Raw genomic sequence first — 25,396 nt, 5'->3', positions numbered from 1 at the left:
CCATAATGCAATTCAGTGTAAATGCCCACGACTCTACCTTTTTGTTAAAAAATGCTGTGAGTTGTGTACTCGTTTTAATTTATTTGTAATGTTGTAATTTAATTGTTTTGACATTTGCTGACTTCTCATTTTAGGTTTGCCTTCTATCTGCACCATCCCCTTTAATTTCATTTGTTGGACAAATAAAGGGCTTTAGATTAGGATTATGACAACATATGAGTATTACTTTATATGACAAATGAACTACCGTAATTTGGACATGGTGGACTGCACCTTTAGTTGTTGAATACTCACAATAATTCACTTCAAACTGGGCAGATCAAACAATTAGCAATTAACAGTCAATAACCCTTTTTGTATGGAACTGTCCCTTTAATCCTCTTGTGTCAGTCGCAGTGTGCGCTTCCTCCGTCAGAGGGCGCATCCTCTCAGCCCCAAAAATATTCCCTGAAACTCACATTCTCTGAGTGTGGAAGCCACTTTAACGAAAGTGTGGACACTATTCAACTTTTACCCTTGCACGGGATAATAAACGCGCGCAAGCTCATTAAACCACCTGGGTGGACCCCGCGTGAGACTTCTAGAAGCTTTCAGTGCGGCTCGTGCCTGGAGTTGGGACCGCTAAACATCCCCGTCCGAGAGGGGAAACGAGGAGAGGGAGACGGGGGAGAGAGGACACGAGCGGAAGGGAGGCGAAAATCACATACAAACCGAGCTGTACACAAGGATGACGCTGTTTTGGGCGTGCAGAAAGGCGGCAAACAAAGTCACATTAACCGGATAAATGTAAATATTGATTCCCCCCCCCCTGCGGTGCGTTGTTTGGACTGTATGGAACAAGGGTTATCCCTGCGCTGAGGAAATACTCCTCTGTTTTCTTCATTGTTTGCTATGGAAATTACGGGAAGTTCATGTTTTTGGCTTCATTGGGAACGTTAAATGCAAATGCAGTAGGTAGGTAGGGGACTCCGGGCTTTCAGTTCGTCAACTACTTGCTTGTTCCCCCTACATTGTATATTAGTAGGCTGTGCTGTTTGCTTCTATGAAATGTGAGCCCCTCGTGAAGTAGATACATGACAAACCGCTGTACCCAGCTGTTTCATTAGTACTAGGTACTGTAACCCTCCACACTCGCCTTTTTGGATTGGATATGCGAAGCAAACTTTTTAAGAATGAAGAGGAGAAAATTCCCATAGCACGTTTCTTTTATCTGGTCACATCCGCGGAACTGGATTATTATTTCCCCCAAGCCTTCATTTCCATGTTGTGGAGACAGGAGAGCTGACATGCGTCTGGAATGGGGATCTAGCGCGGTGACATACAGTTGCGAAATAGCCTGATTTATAGAGCTGTAGAGAGTGAATGATTAGGACACCCGGTGCAGGTAGGGGAGGCGACAGTAGTGCTTGCTTGTTCGCCGTGAGTGACCGTTTTGAGCCCGCTGTGAACCCGCTGGAGGACTCGGTTACTTTGAGTGGAGTCTCCGGAGCCGCTATGGAGGAGTGGAGACAATGCGGGCGGTGGTTGATAGACTGCAAGGTCTTGCCCCCCAACCACCGGGTCGTGTGGCCCTCGGCGGCCGTCTTCGACTTGGCACAGGCCCTGCGAGATGGGGTGCTGCTGTGCCAGATGTTGCACAACCTCTCCCCGGGATCAGTGGACCTGAAGGAGATCAATTTCAGACCCCAGATGTCACAGGTGAGTTGTCAAACCAACATGGGGATGGGGCTTTGATTTCACACCTTTGTTTGGTGACTGTACACACACAATCTTGTACATTTCTCATTCACACCTTGGGATTGCTGACATGTTCCATGCATTGATTGGAGAGCTCAATGAGATTTTTAACAGCATTTTATGTTTGGATTTTCCACACGTTTGGTCCACAGATCGTAATATTTCCCGTCACAACAAGCCCCCTTATTGGCCCTAGCCCAGTCGAGAGCATCATAAAACGTGTGATAATACAGCAGTGTAACAGATGTTTGCTGTTTTAACACATGCAGGGCCTGATCAGGTTTGCACAGGTGAAGCTGCCACACAGGTGGTGGTTATCTTCTGCCAAACCCAAAGTTAACCATGTCTCTAGATCTATGTTTTGATGGTTTGTTGTTTCATGTTATAAGTCGATATGCTGTCTGTGGTTCAGCACATTTTGCATTGAATAACTGGGACAATGAAATGTGTCACTGAAATTGGTTTATTGTTGCATTGCTTTGACATCACATTTAGATTATAAAGTGACACATGAATATAATCCAGCACTCAGAAAGAATATAATACTCTGCTTTTACTTTTTGTGACCTTTCTAAAAAAAATTAGTAGCTCAATATAGAGCTGGAAACATAGAGAAAAGTGTTTGTAATTCGTCAAATATTTCGTTTCCATTCTTCTTTATTTGAAATTGAGTCATATAGCAAAAGGGTGGCAGTGAAAAGGCAAAGTCAATGATTTGAGTCCTTTGCAGAGACAGTCAAAGATGGATCTTGGTATATATTATGGCTCAAACAAAACACAAGTGGACATGGTGGTACGATTAGAGGTTTGGATCGTATATGTCACTCGCCTCAGACTCTATGAACCTCCCTCTACGCTTGAGCTCATTCATATTTCCCAAAGCCGATATGAGGAAGTGTTGGGTGCCACTGGAAGTTTACATGACCACAGCAGCAGAGTGAAAGTGTGCTGTGGCAAAGGTTCCTATTGACTTTAGTATTCACCCTGAAGTGTGCTCTGAAGCACCGCCGAGCCTTTATTACTGTATGATGAGGAGTCTGGGGTTTGTCAGATCAGGGATGCCTGCATACTGAATGATTTAGTTTTTTTCTTATTGTCAAAACAGCAATCACACCACAGCAATTGCCCTCAGACAGCACGTTTGCCTGATATTTCTTGGCACACCTTCCGTGACCTGTTTCTGTCATAATAATGTGTGAGTTGATCGTGTCTGTCTGACTGCTGCTGGCTTTTGTAACTATAGCTTGCTTTCCCTTAACCTTGTTTCAAGAAGTAAAACATGAACGAGTCAATCAGAATGAATCCAGAACAGCTTTGATAATCGCTTTTCAAACCACAACAGTAGAACAAGGAAGTTATTCGTCATAGGCAAGTAAAACACAATACATTTGGTATTTAGGTAAATGCAGTTCCGTGTCATTTCAACTAATTGTGACTTCTGGCTGATATTTCGCTCAGTAGAGTTAACCTTTACGAAGACATCAGGATCATGGTTGTAAATGAACAGGTTCAAGAATAATAGACATTTATTTCTGCCTTTCAATTCTGGGTTTCTTCTCTAAAAAAGGGGATTGCATGTTAATGAAGTCATGTTCCAAACAAAAGGTCAAATACACTCCTGTTTCTACTTTTTCAAATGCAAGTCTTCACGTTGTGGTTCGGCTTCCAGAACATGTGATGGGTATTTCTGTCCCTACTTTCGCAGACTTAATGCTTAAAGTATATTTCATAGATGAATCAGTGTTTGATAAATGTTTCCGCGCCTGCCTCTAGTCCATCTTCCTCTCTTTGCCTGGTTACCATCATCAGCTCCAGGGGCTGCTGACTTCCACGATTACAAGGCGAGAGAGAGGTCTGGATGGCACACTTTGATCCGCCCACTAATCCCATGCTCCCCGGTCCCACTGTGCGGATCCGCAGCTAGAGTGGAAGGGGGTGTCCTCGGTGACAAATTGGGTTAAACAAAATCCTGGCAGCAGAACAGCAGTGTGTGATTTATGATAGGAGAAAGGTCAGAGCGTGTGTGCCTTAACACCCAGAGTCAGTGGCTTAACCGAATGGAGACTCTGAAGCGCATTAGACTTACTTTTTTGAAGACATTTGAAAAAAATAGGGATGCAGTTTTAAGGAGACGCAGGGAGCAACATCCTTACCTATGCAATATGGCTTGTCAGCGGAGAAGTGGCTCGTATTCGTCCGCATTATTGGAAGTGATCTCCCACCCCTTGGGGAAATCTGTAGCTAGACTACCAATAAAGGGTCCTAAAGTTCTTAGGGACCCCTCTCACCTAGCTAACAACTGCTTTAATTTCCTCCCTTCTTAAATTAAGCCCAGAAAATAAATTCCAGGTTCTAGAAACCCACACTTCCTGAGGCTGTTTCTAAATCTACAGTCTTAGCTCCACAGGCCACTCTGCAGGTTACACAGCTATGCTCTAGAGCAGACGTTTTACATGCTTTTTATCTACTGAGCTCGTTTGATGTTTCTGCTAATTTCTCTACAGGTGTTTTATCTCATGAGTTGGGTTTTATTTTACCCATTTGTTTTATCCTTTTATGATTATTTTATGGGTATGGATATTACCTGTCTCTTTGTTATGCTGTGTAATGAGTTTATGAGTGAGTGGCTTTACAAATGGTGTCTTTTTCTCTCTGTGTTTAGTGAGCTCACGTACACTCACTTTCTACGTAGACAGTCTACCAAATAACAAATGGAACAATAAAAACAAACGAGATCTGAAACTAATAATTATATCGAGCTGGCAATGTTTTTCCTTTGGTACATATTTTACGAGTTGAATACATTTTCAAAGACAAAGTACCTATTTCTTGTCAACATCATCCTTTCTGTTGATGATACTAATGAAAAATGACTGACTTGTGTGGCTGTTCATGCAGAGCCTGCCTCTCACTCCCTAGCAACAGACTCTGTGTATCCAACTTAGGGAATATAAAATTCTATCTTTTGTAAATGAATCAACATGTTTTCTTTTTGTATCAAAGTTATAGCATGTTGTGTTAGTTTGTTGACATTACGTGCCCTTTGTCTTGAATAAGCCTCGCCGGTAAACACTAAGTCGTGGTATCCTTAAATGTATTAGACTCTGAAATCAGCTGTTGATGTAGGATATAATGCTGTTGTGTGTCCTGCATCAGAATGGGTGTTTTTGGTGTTGACAAACATTCAGTCAAAACGGATGTGCTTCTACTTAAATCTTCTGAACCTCTAATGCTATTCAGTTGCTGCTGTTAGCAGAGTCTAATCCCAATTTAAACATGGCTGGCATTGATCCCAGTTTGTCCTCCAGTGCATTAACATTGTGCTATGGAGCATTCTGAGAGCTCAGAGGGAAGTGGCATAGCAACACTGAGGTCACACTGTATTGTTACTGCACTGTTTTGGATGAAAGGGTTCATTAGATGGCATCTGAACAGTCAATGAAACTGCGATTGTGTTGCCAAATGTTGTGTGTACCTGCAACACAAAGCTTTTTTGGCAATACATTGTATGATTTGACATTTTGGGGTTGATGTTTTCACATTGGCAAGTAGTTTGAGACTGTGAAGGAGTTGTTTGATTTGTCATACCTGTACCTGGCCAGCATAGTGGCTCAAAGAGGTCCTGGGTTCAAACACAGATAAGGGGGCTTTAAATGTTGATTTAGTTCTGATGTCCACATGGTTTTAGTGCTAAGTTATTAACAGCAAAATAACTAACTACAGTTGAGATTAAATGATAAAACGTACACCTTTCTCAAATGTGAAAATGTCCATTTCTTCTCAGTTGTTCTTATATTTCACACTAACCTTTTGGTTTGTTTCAGACAGTTCGTAGGACAAAACAAGTCATTTAAATCTGTAATCTCTTGAGTAGGATTCCAGTTAACTGACATTGTAAGTAAAGTAAATGTTTGCCCTAGAGGGATTCTTTAGCTGCTCAGGTTTCCTCCTGCGGTTGAAATGTATGCAGGTTAGCTGAAATAGCCCTGAGTTGCTCATATGTGCGAATGTGAGTGTTTGTCTAGGGCATGCTGGGATAGATCCAACCCCTGGTGTGGCGTTCAACAGATGGATTTAAAAGATGTGCACCTGTAACTGAGAATAGAAAAGATCAGAATTCAAACAAATTCATTACCTCTTCAACAGATGCAATTAAGAAGTCATACCTGTTATGTCAAACGTGATTAACGCCCACTTGAGCGAAGCTGAAAGGTGACTCCGTGAAGTCTCTGCTTGACTTGCAAGTGTGAAATTGTGTTTAATAAGGACATAGAAATGAGGAAGGACGCTGCAAAATCAGCACTCAGCAGAACCTCCCCTGAATAAATAACGGATGAAAATGTGCATTCAAGTGGCTGAAAGGGGAGATGTCCTTTTTATTAAATTGTATTTTATTGTTTTTATTGTTTTTGTTGTTTTTGTTTCACCCTTTTTAATTTTGTAGCACTTTGAGTTTTGTTTACGCAAATGAAAAGTGCGCTTATAAATAAAATATATTATTATTATTATGCATCCACAGTTCATTGTGTGTGTGTGTGTGTGCGTTTTGACAATGGTGAGAAGTAGTTTTCTGCGAGTTCACATGTATCTGCTTTATTGTAACAATGGGAGGAGGCGAAGTACCTCTCTGCTAAGAAGCTGTCAAGCCGACCTTCATTTAGGTGGTCAAATAAATCCCTGTCTGTGTATTTAAAGAGGCTTGCATTTGTACCTCCAAGGCTGTAAACGGATCCTTAATGAGCAGCGGTGCTTTCGAGCTCAAAGTGTACACATCCAGAATCCAACGCCTCGGGCTGCGTCTGAGAGAGAGACTGAGCTGAGCCCTCTGAAGCCCTTTGTGTGTTCTGCTGTGTTTTTTTTCCTTTTTGGTGAGGTGGTTGCAAATGCCTTTGGGATGACTCAGGCAGATATGTATGTGTGTGAGTGCTGTGCTTTTGTGTGTGTTTGTAAGTGTGAGATGTTGCAGTACTGCTCAGACTGTTGCGTCCTGAGCCCAGAGGTCTCCTGGAGCTTCTCAGAGCTCCACAGGACTCCAGGTCTCACACAGCCTGCCGCTCCCACTCACAGTAATTGAACTTCTTCTTTTGTCCGGCTCCCACCTGGAATATTGGCTGCTGCTGGTAAGCTTCACCAGCTCATATACATTTGATTCGTGTTTTATTCTGCTATTCCTACTTGGACAATGGCTATATAGGTAGCTGTAAACCAGGGCCAATTCAGGGCTTTGATTTACAAAGCTTTATTCCACCCTTGCGAGTGTCATGTCACACACACAATAAACCTCAGATCCGGCTTATTTTAGTCACTGTTTAGTCGTGTCCAGAAACTTTCAAATCCACACAAGGTAGTTTTGAGCAGAAAACAATTATTGCATTTATCTCTATTAACATCATAATAAAACAATCATCTCTGTGGTGTGTACAGTAAGAAATAACTGTTTGAATAACTGTTATTCTATTACTAATTACGTTTTGTGGCCCGTAGGCATTGCATTGAGTTTTGCATCGTTGGCTAACTTGTTTTGCCTGCTTGATACTGAGCAGGTAGACTACAGTAGGTTTACCACAGCTTGTTTGTAGAAAACCTGTACCTGTTTCTGCTTGGAAACGGGTTTTGAGACAGGAAAGACTCAACTGCTCAGTAACTGTTTATAAAACCAAAACAAAGAGACTCCAAGGATTGCTATAGAGCTGCAGTGTTTAGCACTATTCTGTTATTTCGCAATTTGCAAAACCTTTCCTATAACACAAACCTATGGTTGTAGTTAAAAGTCTTCATTAAAGCAGATTTAAAAATGGTCTTGATACAAATAATGGACAGTAATCGACAGAAAGACACATTGTGTTGTCTCTGGATTTACTCAAGGAGTGTTTATATTCACTTATTTCTCATTCAGTCGACTGCCAGTATATCACTTTATAAATTCTGCATTAATACCGCTGCTTGAATCACAGTAGGCTATGTTACTGTCTCTTTATCAAAGTCTAATTATAGTATACTCACAGTTCTCTGTGGGTCATGCTCATAACCAAAGGCAGCAACTTACAGAAATGTAAACTTTGAAAGTTTTAAGCCATGACCTGAATATTTTACTGTTCATCATATGGGGAATATTTGGTATAAAACCCAGATCATAAGCTGCATAGAAACCTATGGTGGTTTGAGTGCTGACGGAGGAGAAAACAGACCCCATTTACTCCATGACTCATACATCATTTAAATTATATATTATTCATCTAATTAATTTGTATGTTTTAATGTGTTCATTCATATATATTTAAGGAGCCAAAGGCTGTTCGACGTAATAATAACGATAACATAATAATAGTAATAGTTTAATTATAGCACATCATTCTCAATGGAAGCATTACCCAGACCCGTAGGAATATTTCCAGGCTCAACCCTGCATCCATCTATTGTGCCTCTGAACAATGACATCCTGGTTTAAATGGCTCTGCAGCGTTTGAACTAAGATCAGGAAGAGTGTACAAACCAGAAAAACGACATGGTAGATGCCAGCCCACCTACTATCCTGAAATCTCTTTGTGGGGAGAGGGCGGAGGACTACTGTAGACAAACACCCACCCTGGCCTCCCTCAGGGGTAATTTAATCTCAGCGTTTGGTCTAGCGCTGACCCCCTGACCTCGAGCACACGCCGGATGCAGGTAATACGGCTAATGGAGCTCGTTAGGGATACGTCCCGGGTCGCACAGCTGGGGCGCTCCCACCGGAAGCTAATGGGATTGACAAGGAGGGAATGGGTCTAGATTAAGGTGGGTTTCTAACCTTTTGAGTGAGCCTACCCTACTCCTAACTACTCCTAAAGTCACAACATATCATTTCAACTCTCACTTTTGATGTTGGCTCGCGAGCATTTTGACATTTCCAAAACCGACCCAAAAAACACGTGTCATTTCTTGAGGGGATGGAAAAAGCCATTGTCGTAAACTGCCAGTGTCACGGGAAGAAATGTGTCTTTCACACAGACTTGTGTTCAGTTGGCTCTATTTGACTCAAAACTGAAGACACGTTTCAATAAACAGTATTCTTTCACACACACATACGGGTATTGGGCCGAGGGCAACACCGTACTTCCGGTATCTGCCGTTTTACGCAAGGTGCAAGCAGGCCAAGGGTTTAGCCGTACACCGTCTAGGTGTTGCAAAGCTTCCTGTACTGAATATCATAGTCTATTGCCGTAATCAATATCTAGTCAACTCTAAAATACCACATATATGCAATGGCATGATAATATTATTGTGACAAGTGGGGTATTCACCTGGTGTTTCCAGAAATTAGACGTAGATGCAGCCAAAATCGACGCAGTCTGTAAGGGCAATCCGACAACCCACACAGCTCTAGTTTACGCTGGTAACGACCTAGAGCACACCCCTCAAGTCCAGAGATGTAATCCGAAGACATGCAGCGATTTCTTCGGTCGTTAATTCCGAAAAAAAACCTAGTGCGCTCTGCCTTGCTACGTTAGCTAGCTGTTTATATTTGCACTTCCAGGATTTTTGCACCTCCATGAAAATGGCATATTTATATATATATATATATATGGCGCGTGTTGCATTATGGGTAGCTCGTGACGTCACTGTGTATGAAATAATTGTTTGTTTAGTATGTTAACTCTGTATTAACTTCCCTTTCATGAATGAGTTGCCAAACTAATTTAGAAGAACATCTTTGAATAAAAGTTAAGATTAACACCCAATATCGAAATCAAAATTGACCCTGCTGTGCTAACTTGAATTTGTATGTGTATGTTGGATCATAAAACTGAATCTGGGGTTTGTTGACAAATTGTGTGGCCATATGACCCTGTTTTTCTAGTGCTGTTGCACCATCTGTAGTTGACCAATATTGAACCTTGTTAGCAAAGCCAATCCACAGATTGCCACAGGAAAGAATATTGTAAAAATCAGTATGTGAACAGATGATATTCCCCTATATCACAGGGGATATGTCAGAGGGCAGGGCAATGTATTGATCTGTAGGGGATCATACTTCTTTTCATGCTGAGGTAAGGTTGCATGGATGAGTTAGGAGCAGAATTCCCGCAGTGGTATCCTGTTCAAGGTCACCTCATTAGGGTGGATGTGGATGTTCTGCAACAGCAGGGAGGTTGAACTTTGTGAATTTGAAGGACAGTCTTAGCGTCCACTTGGCCTACAAATAAATACTCCTACAGTGAAGGGGTTAGATGCTTCTGCCCAGCTGCCTCTGTTTAAGTTATGGCATTTTCTTGTACGCTGAATAAGAATCTATCTTCCTAGAATAAAGTTAATCTGTGGGGACATGCCAACACTCATCCATATTTCACTCACTTTCATTTTCCCTTGCATTCTCCGCTGAAGACACAAAGAAAGATGCGGGGAAAGATTCAAAGAGAGGAATCCCTGCAGGGCCAAATCAATAACAGATTTGAAAAGAATACATATGAAAAGAGGTATGTTGGTCCAGTGAAATATTTGGTATCCTTAGCCCACAGAACAGAAGTAAGAGCATTGGGAATCTTTCTCGATAGCATACCAAAACAACTTAAATGTCGAACAAGAATCAAGGTAGCAAGCCAATAAGGCAGTATTCATGGAGCCCATGTGTCAGATCTATAATCAGAACACTTAAAGACCCTTAATGTCTTAACATTTTTTCACCAAACGCATTGTTAAAACGGCTTAGTTGTGTTGAAAGGTTGTTTTTGCCTCTGTGGAGCTTGCTTTCACACTGTAGTGGTTGTATGACATTCAGCATCAGAAAATATTTAGCGTGCAAAAAGGTTTAAATATATTTGTTTACTCTTCCAATCATTTTCCAAATAATGAAAAAGGCACATTTAAAGGAATGATGTTAGTGCTTCCTGACAAACTCTTACCCTCACCTTCTACAATCTCCCATGTATGCATTGAAATAGTCTAATGTTGCTATTTGTGGTGTGAACATCTGACTCTTTTGAAAGAGTTTAACACATTTGAAAATACAGCACCATTACTTAGGAGTACATCATGACATTTGAGGAACTGGAACCATTATTGTATTCTATTTCTGTTGTAGCAAATGGCCAGAAATATTTGCAAAGCCATTAAGCCACTTAAGTAAAAATCGTATTTGTCCAATAAACATGAAGAGAGGAGATGAGTGCTTGCATAAAAGCCTTTTCCAAAACAGGCGATAAGGACTGCACCTTGGACCACAGTTCAAAAGAATTAAGCAAATGTAGCCTTCCTTCTTCCTTGTTCCTGGTTATTATATCAAGGAACAAGGAAATGTGGCTCGAGCAAAAGCACCTCCCGAGTTAATTGATATTATGTTGGACTTTATTCTCCATTTCTGTTTATTTCCTTACTCCATCACATGTAGCTGTTAATATGTAATGAAGCGGTAGTTAACATCTCATCCCCACCAGCCCATCAAGCTAATAAATACATATAGTTATCATTTAATAGATACAAAGGGGAAAACACACTTGATTATGTTATGACTTTTATTTCTATTTCCAGTCAACGCATGTTATGTTATTATTATTGATTTGAAAGATACATTAAGATTAATTAGTGAGATAACATCTCCAAATCTGCAAAAGGCTTATGGCTATGAGGCGGTGAGGCGGTGAAGGCATACAGCTTGCAGAGAATTCAAAGCACATAGATAGGAAAACAGTTAAGTACTTGCTGTATAATTCAGCAGTTGAATGAATCTCATATAGTTGAGGTCGATATTCATTAAGTGCAAATGAATGTTCACACATACAATGCTGTAATGCTGTTAGTGCTGGGATAACGAAACAAGAAGTGAATCAAAAGAAGCCTCTTTTACTACTTCCCTCTCTCCACACGTAGTAATACTTGGTTCATTTGCAAACTTCAATTTCCCTTACGTATTGAAAACATTGTGAATAACCCAATATTGAAATAAATTTTAAAAAAGTCAATAATTAAACAAAGAAATGTAAATGCAGATTCAAGCATGGATAATTAATCAGTAAATCCAATAAATGATTTAATATTCATTGAATAATAATGATTAAATGCTAAGTAATTTAGTTCCTACAGCTTAACTGGTGACTTTTGATCTTTTTGGTGGGGTTTTAAAGCCCCAACCCTAGATTGGTGGACAGCTTAACTCTCTCCTCCCATGACATAACAGTCCAAATGGTCCTCATCCAAATGCAAGCAGTGAGCACTCGGCTGCACATGCCCGCTTTGAATGTGGCTCACGTTAACCGTGAAGTTTCCATTCAGGCGGTAGTTCTGCCACAGAACAATCAAGGTTTGAGTTGTGAAATCACCACTTCCTGTAGTTTAGGGGAAGTTACCATGTATTAAAGGGGCCCTATTATGCTCATTTTCAGGTTCATATTTTTTTCTGTGCCTCTACTCTTACATATGTCCATGCTTTAATGTTCAAAACGCTCTTTATTTTTCTCATACTGCCTCTTTTCACCCTCTGTCTGAAACCAGAGCCCAGTCTGCTTTGATTGGTTAGCTGGCCGGCTCTGATAGGTCAACCACTTAGAAATGTCTCAGCCCTTAATATGTCATGTACAATGTGTTGGAGAGCTAGCCAATAGAAGCGCGAGTGTTACAAAGTGATGTTACTATATTAAGTAAACAAAGGACTACAACGGAGGCATTTCAGGCAGGGGAGGTGGTGTCAGAGTCTTGCACGGGTCTGATTTTCAAGACCCGCTCCCACCCCGCACCCGCGACGTGCAATACCGAACCCGCCCCGCCACCCGCACATATTGCCAATTAGTTCCGCAAACCGACCGACCCGTCGGCACAAGACCCGCAAACTGACCCGAACCCGCATATCCTATGAGCAGTGAAAACATGCAATTATTAACACACGTAGTTGCGTATTTGGCTCAAAAAGCGTGGGATGTTGGTTATTTTCTCCATCTCGGATGACATCAAAAGCCAGACGTTGGATTTCGCTCTTGAGGAAGAGTTATTGACAATGCTGTATTCTCCGAGCTTCGCCTTCACCTCAGCCACTTCGAATGTGGCGCGCTCGGCAGCAGATTGATGCGGTCCCGCGGGGGAGAGGTCTGAGGATTTAAACATTAAATACAATTATTATTATTTTAATATATTTATTATGCAACACCCGCAACCCGACCCACATCTTCTTTGTTTGACCTAGAACCGAACCCGGAAATAAATATTTGAAAAAATACCACCTGCGAATCACTTTTTTTGCGTGTCACCCGTCGGGTACCCGACTCTGGGGGGGATATTTTATATCGTCTCATATACCATTATCATATTTAAGAACTCTAAAATGTCTATATTGACAACAATTATCCTATAAACAGGATTATAATTCCATACAAGTTGCAAAATGTTTCTTGCCAGCATGTGATGGTAAGAAATACATTTGGGACCAGGCGAAATGGAATGAACGTCTCACTCTTGAATAGCTTGCAAATGAGGAGATTTGTATAATTAAACATCTAATTACAGCTGTGGCAGATAAAGTGTTTCTTAAAGCACATTGCAATTCATCATATTGTTAAGTATCTTCTCACCTTTTTCATTGGTTATTCTACAGTGGCTGGAAAGTGACTCAACTGTTTCTGTGCTGAAAACCAGGGCCATGTAGTTTATCATGTGTATTTAAATATCACTCCCCCACCTAAAGCCTGTGGAACATTCATCTGATGCTTTCCTCCTTCTTCTCCCATCATTCCTCAGGGAACGCTGTTAGTGAGAAATGCGAGCACAGAGTTTTTGAGGGGAACTCCGAGTTGACTGTTTCCAAACCAAAGGGAGAATTGAAGTGATGTCAGCTAATACAGCAAAGAGCATTTTACTTTAAAGAGTGATGAGTGTTCTGTTTTTTTAGTGTTAGGAGTTAGGGTAGTGTAAAAACCATCCAGGGCTCATTCTGTTGGCATCCTTGTCTCATAATTGCCTTACCTAACTATTCTCGGGGGGGGGGGACCCATAACACATTGAGGAAAGTGATCCGCCATGACAACATGCTGCCAGTTCTGCCATCCCACTAGAGATGGACAAAGGGATCACGGTGCCTTATGGACGCCGTCTGATTTCTAAAGAGGCTCCATCTGCATAGCGGTTGTTGGGGGTGATTAGCATGGCCATGCAGTGGAATGGCGCCTGAACCTTTCTGGAGCCAGCCATGCTCTGCTGGGCGCCATTGCGCCTCAGAGAGATGGGAAAGCAGGGGCCACGGTCCCATGTAGCGGCGAGCCAGATGGCTGAAGCTCTCCCCTGCAGTTCCTCTCAAACCAAACCACTGAAGAGCATTTTATTTTCTAGCTTTTTAATTGTTTTGGACCTTCTCATTCGTAATGAGCAGTCCGTTTACCTTCCCATTTCCTTGACTAGCATCTATCTTCATCCACGACTTTCAGTAATGACACTTTGGTGGTTACACGGTGCACTGTTGTCAGAACATCGCTGTTGCCGGGAGTCTAATTTGGGTTGTTGCGGTGGAGGACTGATTGTGGCTGCTTCCTGCGGTACATATCAGATTAGGATCTGGATTGCGCTCCGGGGAGAGGCGCAGCAGCTTCCTCCCCCATGGACACCTCCAACCCCAGCCGTACACACACACACACACACACACACACACACACACACACACACACACACACACACACACACACACACACACACACACACACACACACACACACACACACACTAATACATTAGCAGCCTCTTTCTGGGGGAAAGATAAACAGCTTTATATTTTCTCTATCTCTTTGCCAAAGGAAACGGATAACATAGGCCCTTATGACGCACAGCTAAGTATAGGGGCAGTGTGTATATGATGCACTAGCCATGGATTTTTAAGGCCGTTGCCACAAAATTGTCACAGGAAGCGCCAATATCCAATTACCGACGCGTATTGATCCCATCACATAATTGGCTGTGGCATAGGAGGGGCTCAGAGGTAGGGTTGCAACGTTAAACTCAGTCCCATACAAGGCCAGTGCTTATTGATCTTCTCCACGGCTCAGGCTCTTGTTAACCATGCAAACAAAGTGGAGCAGTGTGTCGGGGGTTGTAAGGGCAGAAGATATCATTTCCTCATCCTCCACCTTTCGGTCGGGGTGCGCTGATCTGCGATTTGTAATTTAAACCCTCCCCAGTTGTAGTCTTGGTGTTCTGTTACAATATTAGACACTGTATTCAAACCAAATGTGTTCATATTAGTATTATCTTCAAATGTATTACAATAATTCCGTTTTAAAATAAATACAATGTACCGGCTGTGCAGAATTGATCAGAGAGTTGATAATTTCTTCAATGAGATCTTTTCACACATGCACTTCAAACCTGACATTATCTAGACATTACGCACACAATTGTTTATAAGAATGTAAATCATTCAGACTGTACATCAAACAAATGTTATCCTGTCAGCTCCCTAGTCCTCAAATTGTCCGATTGAACCCATGTGAGAAAACAGCCACTCACTATCTGGGGCATTGAATGCTAGCAACTGTACTTGTCGATGACATTTCCTTGCAACCTGTACAAAACTAAAAGAAAAAAAGGGTGAAAAAAAGGTTTAATTTACACTAAAACAGCAATGAAAATGTCTGACTGGACGGATTACGAGATTCAGGAATTGTTTATGTCTGATGTGCTGCATCATGCCGTACTGCCTGCTTGCTCTACCCAGGCGCCACCCTTCGATTAAACCAATTGGAGTACACCTAGTAAGATAAATTGTACCTGGCATGGTCAGTCTATTGCTGTGTGCTACACATGTAAAAGGCAAACCTGAGTCTCCATACATCACAAGGAGTTTATCTCAGCAAACGGCTTTTGTCTGATCAGTAATTGAGAAAGTATTCATCACATAATGACCAAATAATGTAATAAAAGCTAGTATAATTCTGATCCCACAAGCTGGTGCTTCAATTTTTCATCTGACGGTTAACTTCAATAATGAATCTTCATAATAGAGCAGTTTTCTGTTGAACTAATCAAATAATCTTCCCGGCTAATGAACTGTAAAGTATGACCGTCAGCATATTAATTCAATTCTCTTGTTGATTATCTAATCGAGGTTCCCACACATGAAATGAATCACTGACTGATATTAACTTGGAAAATCTCATCATCACATTGAAAGGTTTTACTTGGTAACACCACCAGCTCCAGTATCTTTCTCAAGGACACTTTTCTATGGCAGAGTGTTGTCAGCAGGGAGTAGACTCCACTTTACAGTTGAAGGTCGGACTCTTTAACCGCTGGACTATCCTGATACAGAGAAAACAGAAGCACCTTGTCAGTCTTTAACACACCTTCCCCCCCCCCCCGTTAATGCATCTGAAAGAAAAAGAAACGGCCCTCTAGCATACTGATGGAATTGTAATTGTCACTGTTAACAAAAGCCAGGAAAACCTACTTTAAGCTTTTATCCGCTTCAGAAGTTATCCTGTTTAATTTTCATGGCGCTTTTAAAACAAAACCTTTCCAGTGGACAGGAAAGATGAGACGGTACAGTAAAAAAAAAAAAAGCCCACGGGAAATCAGACAAAAGACATTTCTGAGAACGTACGTGTTGTATGACTCTGAAACAAGTTGCAACACTGAATCAAATTCCTTCAGAACTGTATGTGTAGTGGTTTTTATATTTAGTCTACTGTCTACAGCACCCTGTGAGGGCCTGCTATCTTTCATCTGGCAGTGAGTGTGTCACTGCGTCTCTTCTTTGTCACCGATTTGTACTGGACCTATTTGAACTTTCGAAAATACACTTGGTTTAATCACTTTATTGAACCAATTGGAGACAAATTGGTACCAATTTGATGAACATAATTTAGCTAGCAGTTTCTTTTGCATAGTGGAAGCTAGAGTAGGCATGAGATTATAAAATAGATTTATTTAATGTGTCCTTTTCATTTGAAATTGCAGTTGTTTCAGCATTTGTCAGCACACTCACCACTTCAGACATGATTCATCTGGTGAGGAAAGAAATGTGTTTTTTGTCCCTCAGACAAAATGGACTATCTCCACAGTTTTCTGTAATGCAGTTGTCCCGTTCGTCTGTGATTGATGATATTTCATAAAAACCAATTTCTCATAAGTGCCATCCAGAGGAAGGCAGGTGAGCTTCCTCAATCCCCATCTAAAAAAGCAAGTGAAAAAAAAGGTAAACCTGCCACCAGTTTGGTGTTAGCATAATGAAAGCACCGGAGCGTGAACGCACAAGAGCTAAACAATTTAGAATTAATGACTGAAGCTCCTGGGGGGAAAACAAAGAGGGGGAAAGAACAGACAGACGGTGGAGTCACAGAGAATCTGATGGAGAGGAAGCTTTTAGTAGCTTTCTTCTGTGAAATTGAGCATGTCCCTCACACTGACATACACCACTCATCTGGTTTTCCACATTAGAAGACAAAGATTTGCTTTAACTACACAAGACTGTGACAACACAAGGATTTACTGACGCCGTGTTGGTGCCTTGGTCATCCAACCTGTACACATACAAGTAGAAAGAGGCTGTTCATACTTTCTTCACCCTATAATTTGAGGCAAAAGGCCTGTTATTTTTCATTTTGAAAATGGACTTTCATCAGGTTGTTGGGTTAGAGTCAATAATTAATACATTTATTGATACACTGTCTTCCTTCTCACCTTTGAAATCTTCCATTTAGCATACCAAGCTGACTTTAATTACACTCTCAGATAAATTAAGTCATTAATACACATTGAGTTCCTTCTTAACCTTTGGCAGTGTTATATTGAAATGGCGATCAAAGGGCACCAGAGGTCGCGTTAACCGAATATTTTCCGTCTACGACTGATTTTTTTTTAACAATGACGGAAAAATCTGAAAGCAGTCCACCATTTTGACAGATTAGGACAAACTCAGAACAGCGCCAAAGCTGCCCTGCAGCGAGGCTCCGGTGTTATGCATGCCCGCCAAAAAGGAGATGATACCGTTTCCAAACCCAACTTTGCCGTACAAATTGTAAAGTGCTTTACGCTGCGGCGCGGCTCAGCGCTAACAGTGCTTTCCCCCCCCGTCAGAGTTGTGTACAGACCTCTGATGGGCACGAACACTCAGTTGAAAGGTTATTATATAGGCACAGCTAAAACTAACAGTCTTGTAATAAAACCTATTGTAATCAATTTCCTTGAAACTTGTGTAATAATTAACACATAGTATATTGGAACCGGACACAATCTGCCTATGAACCTCTGCCATTATCATCTATGATAACATACGTCTTCCATGGTCTTACTCGGTTGAGTCTTATGACAGTTATGTTGTATTGCTTTCTTCTGGATTGTCCCTTGCCCCATCTTTCCTACCTTGCATGGCATAAGTGAATAGACTCATGACCTTAATATTCTTTAATTTAGTGCGTTCGAAATAGTGAAAACAACTAGCAATGCCAGGAAGTAACCTTGTTATTTTCATGGGAACTACTGTATGTGTGAAAGTTAGGCGTTGCTTGTACAACTGCAAGATATAATAAAACCTAAACAAACTTGTTGCAAAGTAGAACACAATTAGCAATGACAAGTTGATAAATCTCTGTCTGTATAGTTTCCTCTTTCCACTTTCTGAGGATACTCACGGCCTCCCACTCCCTGCTTAGCATAAGCACTCTGCGGGATGGAGAGAGTGAAGAAAAGAAAGAGTTGTGTAATCTCCTCTCCTCTATTTCCCCCCGCACTCAGCCAGACAACAAGAAACATCTGGAGGCAGAACAGAGGGTTCAGAGCGCACCCATCCCCACCCCGGACCAGTCCAACAATGCTTGGCTCTGAGCGCGCTCACTCTGAGTCTGGACACCACACTGTTATCCTACCAAACCCAGCACATGTGTTGCATTCTTATCATGACTTTGCCGGTTTCTGAGAAGAATGTCTGGGCGTATCAGAGCTGTCAGGGGCTTGCTGTGTAATGGAAAGTGTGTAATTTTCTTTCTCGGAGTGGGGTAAAAGGTGTTATTTTCCTCTCAACATTTCAATCCTGACAAGTGGAGTTATTCATCTGTGTCTCTTCAGGGTTTGGGTTTCTCGTTCATTTTCACTTCTCAAATGGTGTTTCACTTTAGTCCTCCATCATTTAAAGATTACATTCCAACTTTTTCTACGCCTGTGGATTTTAAGATGCCAGAAAAAAGTAGTATATTCATTCTTTTTAGGACCTATAGCTGCAAGTTTGGGAAATAAACCTCCCTTACACTTATGTCACACAAGCTATTTCTACATCATTGATCCCATGTGAGCATGCAGTGCAGGTGCTGCAGACACAATTAGAACTGCGGAATAAAGCCGGGTAACTTCTGCTTTTACAAGACTTTTATATTTGCCTTTTCATTCAACTGTGTCTGTCTCAGTTTCCTTTATTTCCTGCGTCTCTGTAGTAACTGCCATGTTAAGACACGGTGGTTGGAGAAGACATGATTCCCCCAGACTCGTGCAAATAGTTTACCATTTCAGCTTTAGTGGAGAAATGCGCTGGTAAATTCGTGTTTATTATGGTACGTTGAGCCAAGAGCTGGCAATTATAAAAACACAAGAAAAAGACTATATTGCTTAATAGGGCTGAACGGTTTACCATTTTATATTGGGGTCCAATTTGAAAGAGAACGTTTTTAATTTGTGAAATCAATAATCTAGGTAATCTGTATTGTTTTGGTTCATTGCTCTCATTGTGTCATTCACTGTACACAGACATAGATTGAAAATCATTTCAAGAACAAATTGTAGCGATTTGTCTTCATATTTGTCGCCCATTTAAATGAAGTCTCTTCCTCCCTTCTGTTCACCATGTATTCCTTAACTCATTGTCAACAGGATTCCTTCACATGAGACCTTTCCTTTTTAATTTATGAAACCCTCCGCTGTCTCCACCTTCCTCCCTAAAGTCGTAGCCTTTGGTAAACAGCATTCCGAAACGTGAGACTGTTTCCACTTTCCAAGGCTAACATTTAGCCGAGGGGCTGAATGTAATGTTGAGTTTGACCTGCTCGTCTTTGCCCCTGGCAGCGCTCTTTCATATGTTCTCATTCCTACCTTGCTTTCCCGATATGACTTGACCTTGACAGAGTATGGTGGGAGTGCGGGATCTGTTTTCCCTGACCGCCACCCTCAGATAGGCCTCTGAGATGATGAACTGCAGGGTCTGGTGACATTCATCTTTCCCACATGCACCTCCTCTTCTCTTAACAGCTCTCCCCTCACGTCCTTTCTCTCGGGCCTTTCTCTTCCGGTTAAAATAGGGGGAGGAAATTAAAACCTGCAGTTGGAAAAACTACACTCTAAAGAAATGAAGCTTATTTTTCAAATGCAATTTGAGTGGGTCAAGAATGAGAGGAAATTAGCATTTTAGCTTTTGTTAAATGCCTGAAATAAGGTATGTGGGTAATACAAGCTTACAAACTCTTCCTATTTTGTTCTACAACATTAAAAACATACACATGTCTTAAGCTTTTACATGTCATCAGAAAAGTTTTGACTATATAAGACTGCTAAAAGCTAGTCCGTCCTACGCTTAGCAATTGGTTACATGAAGTAATTTGACCATGATGTAGTTTGTTTCTAGCATGCCGTTAGCTATTTACATCTGGCGATTGTATTTGTGCGTCAACTACAGTAGAAGTGGTTTTATTTGTGGACATTATTCTGCTGAACAAAACGGGTTCGTATCATGAAAGTGTTTTTGCCACAGATCTTATTTTATGCATTATGTCAAAAAACATTGGAAGAATCCCATTGCTTTTTGGGAGCTCTTGTGATGCTAACTTCTGGGTCATTCTACATGCGTCACTATTGGGACATCACAGAGGATGAAGTACTCCCAAAAAACTTGGTTAGTGTTATCTTTTCCCTAACACATCCCATTCCCATGCTACGCTCGATAGCATATGATGATGTCCCCCCATTAGAGCAGTGCTCCCAGTTAATCCACGCAGACATATTGCATCTCTTAGGTATTTCATTGTATTTAAATGTCAGCGCGAGTGATGACACTATTGGGAGATCATTACAGGCCTCGCTGGCTTAAATGAGCTTACTTCTAACCAGACAGCTGAATGGCACTGGCGGACGGCTGTTTGACTGGCAGAACGGATGTATTTTCTCCTGCTGGATTTTTATTTGTGTAATCATGGAGGCAACCTTTTAGCAATCCACCGCAGCGTTGAACATTGGTTTGATTGATAACTACAAATCTGCTCTGGGCTTGGGTCTGTCAGTCATGCTTCCGTCGTGTTATTTGGGGTAAACACAGTAGTTGACTACTTAATCCTCCCCGAAACATGTTATTTGCTGTGGATTTTGTGAAGGAAAGACAAACATACATTTGTATATATAATAATAGTGATTGATTGCTAATTAATTATAGCTGTTAGAACAATGTTTCTCAATGCTCTGCTGCATCTTAATCTCATGTGTTAATTTACATGTCTGGACAATTTAGCCATGTAAATGACGATATTATGAACATACTGGAAATCCTGTGTGTGTGTTTGTGGGCTTGTGTTTTTAACAGCTCTGAGCTGTTGTCTCGTCTCCACAAATGGTGCTGTGTCCCGTGGCGTCCTTGAGCCACATTAGATTTCTGTTGTTGTTGTTTTCTGTTTTGACAACAGCTTGCTGCTCAGGTTAAACACTGGTGGCCAGCAGCACCCAAACAAAGCTTTATGTTGTAAGCACCTTATTTTGTTTAGCCATGCAAAAGATGGCTCTTTCTGGGATGTGGTCCATCTTTTGGGTCCAAAAATCTTTAGAACTATTTGATACATTGACATGGGATTTTGTAAATACATTCATGTTCCTCAGAGGGTGGATTTCACCAAAATGATGTATTCAATTAAAGGTTTATCACCAAGTATGTGCAGAACTAACAATATTTCCATTGGCTGCATGACCCTTAACTAAGATGGGGAACATTCTGAATATAATGCCTGCTCAACAATAGCATGTGCATGTCATTGTGAGCATGATTTTGTTATAGTATAGCATTGTGCTAGCATGTGTAAGAATCTTATTTGTTCTAAAAAAAAATCCAGATTAGCAATCGCTGCTTTTGTTGCCTCTAAGAAATAAGAGTTTCACCGGATGTTAAAATGTGTACCATTACCTAATGGTAATTATTCCTGAGCTGCAGTGCAGGGCTGATTTTGTGCGGTTCCAATGTCCTAGTTATGTGTTAATTATTACACAAGTTTCAAAATAATGCAAATCAACCAGGACAGGATCGACATGAATGCTTAACAAGTTAACAAGTTGCGGATTCTACTAGGACTTGAGGTGGACATTTTACCCAAACGATTTCTCTTGAAATCCAATCCACATATGACCTAATGCAGGAAATGTTCCTGAACACATCATGGTTAGACTGTATGTGTGAAACTAACTGAAAGTAGGAAATTGATTAAAATGGGTTTTATTACAGGGCTGTTAGTTTTAGCTAGGTGTGCCTAATAATCTTTCAACTGAGGGTTCGTGCCCATTGATCGCCATTTCAATATAACACTGCCAAAGGTTAAGAAGGAACTCAATGTGTATTAATGACTTACCATATCTGAGAGTGTAATTAAAGTCTGCTTGGAATGCTAAATGGAAGATGTCAAAGGTGAGAAGGAAGACAGTCTCTTAACTTTTGAAGTCCAAATGCATGAGGACAAAAACGTAAAGACCCCATAGCTTCTGTTTTTTAAATTGAATAATCCTTGTGAAAAAGTAGTGCAGCACATACTTCATCAGTGTGTTTCCTAAAGCAATTCATGGTCAAATATGCGCATGTGTGAGACATTCCAAATGTCTTAGCTGAAGTCCCTGAGGAGGTTTGGTCGAGGGTGAGGGTTCGGCTGTCACCCCAAATCACCTAGATAAGTACTGGATATAGGTGGGTGGGTGATGGTTTTTCAGTGCGACAACAGGAACTTGCTCTCAAAAGAAGTCCATGAAATCTGACAGCTGAATGTTAGAGATCTCCCAACCCTTTTCACCCCCGCTGATACTCCTCTCCTCCCTGTTTCCGCCTTCAATAATTAGGCTAAAAGAGGCCAGGCTGCCCTCGCCGGTCAAGAGCAAAGGCTACTGAAATATTTAGCTTGAGTACTTGTACATTAGCTCTGGTTTAGAGCATATTAAAGAATTTTAAAACATTTACAAATGTTCCTAAATGTACAGTTTCTGAAAAGCACTGTAGAAGATTCCATAGCCAAGCATTTTTAAGCAATGGAGGTTAGTTTCAGTGCACCAGTGGCGGTTCTACGGGGTGGCACGGGGTGGCAGCTGCCACCTCGGAAAAATGCCTTGCCACCCTAGTTGCCACCCCAGCAGCTTTGTTTTGAAATAAAATGTGTGGCTCATCGGACATTTATGAGAGAAAATCTCTAATGTCCGAGTGCAAGTGAATGCAGCACAAGACACAAGCCTTGTAACCCCTCCCCTGGCCCTGGCGCGAGCGTGGAAATATGATTGGCGGCGATTTCCTTTGAACGGGGGGGACAGCGCAAAACGAGAAGCATTTCGGATCCAAGTAGACGGAAGGAATGAGGTATTTGCGGTCTACAATGACAGAGAAGAGCCTGTCAAGTTTGGCTGTACTCAGCATTGAATCAAAACGCTTTAAATCTTAATACGTTTGTGAGGTGTTTTGCTGAACAAGATGGTAATCGCCACATTCAGCTGTTATAGGCATGCCAACTTGATGCTCTGCTCACGGATGACTCGATGAGCATAAAAAACTGCTAAGATGATGACCTTACGTGTGTATAACATTTTAATTCTTTGTGGGGGTCTGCCCCCAAAAAACAGTTTCAAGTCCTGAGAAAGTCAAATAAGACGGTGTAAAACTTCACTGCCCAGCCAAAGAAAAGTAACCGCTTTGATTTAACTAGGCCAGTAGATAAGGGCTTTCCACTGGTTAATAACTGCAGCGATGTATGTTTTAGCTGAATACACGTTTTTTTTAACCCTAACTGATGCAGTTAGTCACTTCTTTAATGTTTGTTCTTTCTGATGTAAAGTCAAGGTTGTAACTGTTTGCAGTAAAGTTGTGGGGCGCTGAACAGTTCCTTTGATTCTTTTGATATATGATAGTAATTACTTGTCTTTCAAATTTGAAGGAGGGTGAGCAAGCATCTTGAGGAACATTCATCATTAACTCCTCCAAAAAATATAGTTTATTCAATAATAAATGAATATGTGAATCATAACAGTGATTGACAGCTGATAGGAATAATATGATTGTTAATGTTATCATATTCATTCAGACAAACATCCATGAGACAGTTAATGAATGTACTTATTGCAGCAGTCTTCATAGATTTGGTACCCCTGCTGGTCTAAGAGTGAAACAAAGTCATTCAGTTATTGTTCAGTTAAAATGCATGACATTATGTCTGCCACCTTATATATTTATATTTAAGGCTTTACTGATGTGCCACAATAATGTCACCTAATGTTATTGAGTTAAAATCTCAATAGTGTGGCTTTCCAAGTTAACATTGATTGATATGACTGCGATTAAATCAGCATATACTTCTGCCAGGGGATGCCACCCCTCAAAATCTCCTGCCACCCTCTTGCCACCCCATGCATTTGTCTAGATCTGCCCCTGCAGTGCACCAAAACAACTCTCTTGCATTGTGTATTTGTAACTTCCACCCTCTACTTTTATCAAGGTCTTGACACAGCACAAATGATTACCTGCCCTGCTTTGCACCTTGTTGTGATGAATAGGATAAAGCTCACGGAGAGAAGTGTGGGAACTCAAACCCTTTAAAGCCGCTGCAACCTTGAGGCGCGTCTTCCGAATTAAATGTTCTGAGAACAAACAGGAACCTGTGCAAAACTTTAGTCTTTAGAATTATAATCAAATGAGCCGAATAAAGAAGACATTTCATTTTCTCATCTGCTTAATGATTGCTTCCCGAACGCCTCAGGACAAACAAGAGCGCCGTAATGAGAAAAACAATAGGATGGCCTGCTAGAAAACAACATGCGATGGGAGATTCCCTGCCACTTCGTTTACACCGCATTTAACGATGCATTTGATTAATTGGCTAATTGGTTTTAATGCAGTTTGAGCAGCACCTTCTATTGCACCGCCTCGGGGCAAAGCAGCTTTAAAAAAAACGTTTAGCTAACATCTTCAGGATTACGTGTTTTCCGACAGCTGTGTCCCCAAAAAAACAGTTGATTGAGTCGTAAAGGACTAGAAAAAGTTGTCTCCCGCATGACTTCACTCTCCACTGCAGCATCTGCTTCTTGCATTATTTAACTGCCTGAGATCATTAGGTCTGTTTGTGGTTTGCATTGCAGAAATCACAACTGTCATCACAGCTGTATGAGACTCTCTTGTGATTGGATGAGGATGGCGTTCTTTAAAGACGGTCCAGATTGTGGCTTCATTAACGACTACACACAAACGCATAATGATCACTTTACTGGTGCATAGCGGCAAGAGTCACGTCAATACAATTGCACTGTTTATTGTTGATTATGTCATAGGCAAAGGAAATGCTCTCTCTGATTGGCTGGCAGGCTTTCATATACTATAACCTTGAACAAACATCTTAGTGAAATAATCATGAGTAACACAGACGTTAACAAACGCTTTCTAAGGACACTCAGAGGGATGATTGGTGCGTTTCATGACTTTTACAACAATTTATGTAGTCACTCCAGTCCACCC

At 41.2% G+C, this 25,396-nt stretch overlaps 1 protein-coding gene across 14 annotated transcripts in view; it reads left to right on the top strand.

Annotated features, from left to right (window-relative positions):
• Positions 1–428: 428 nt before the first annotated feature.
• Positions 429–25,396, top strand: part of vav2 (vav 2 guanine nucleotide exchange factor) — a 220,936-nt gene continuing 195,968 nt past the window's right edge. For all 14 annotated transcript variants that reach the window (XM_034229475.1, XM_034229483.1, XM_034229477.1 and 11 more), the window contains exon 1: positions 429–1,698. In XM_034229475.1, coding sequence (XP_034085366.1) covers positions 1,363–1,698 — 336 coding nt within the window. In that variant the 5' untranslated portion in view covers positions 429–1,362. The remainder of the gene's footprint in view (positions 1,699–25,396) is intronic.

The sequence above is a fragment of the Gymnodraco acuticeps genome, unplaced genomic scaffold (genome assembly GCF_902827175.1).
Source record: "Gymnodraco acuticeps unplaced genomic scaffold, fGymAcu1.1, whole genome shotgun sequence".
In the NCBI taxonomy this organism is placed as follows: domain Eukaryota; kingdom Metazoa; phylum Chordata; class Actinopteri; order Perciformes; family Bathydraconidae; genus Gymnodraco; species Gymnodraco acuticeps.
Note: the sequence above shows the minus strand (reverse complement) of the source record. Positions and strands in the feature narration are given on the sequence as shown.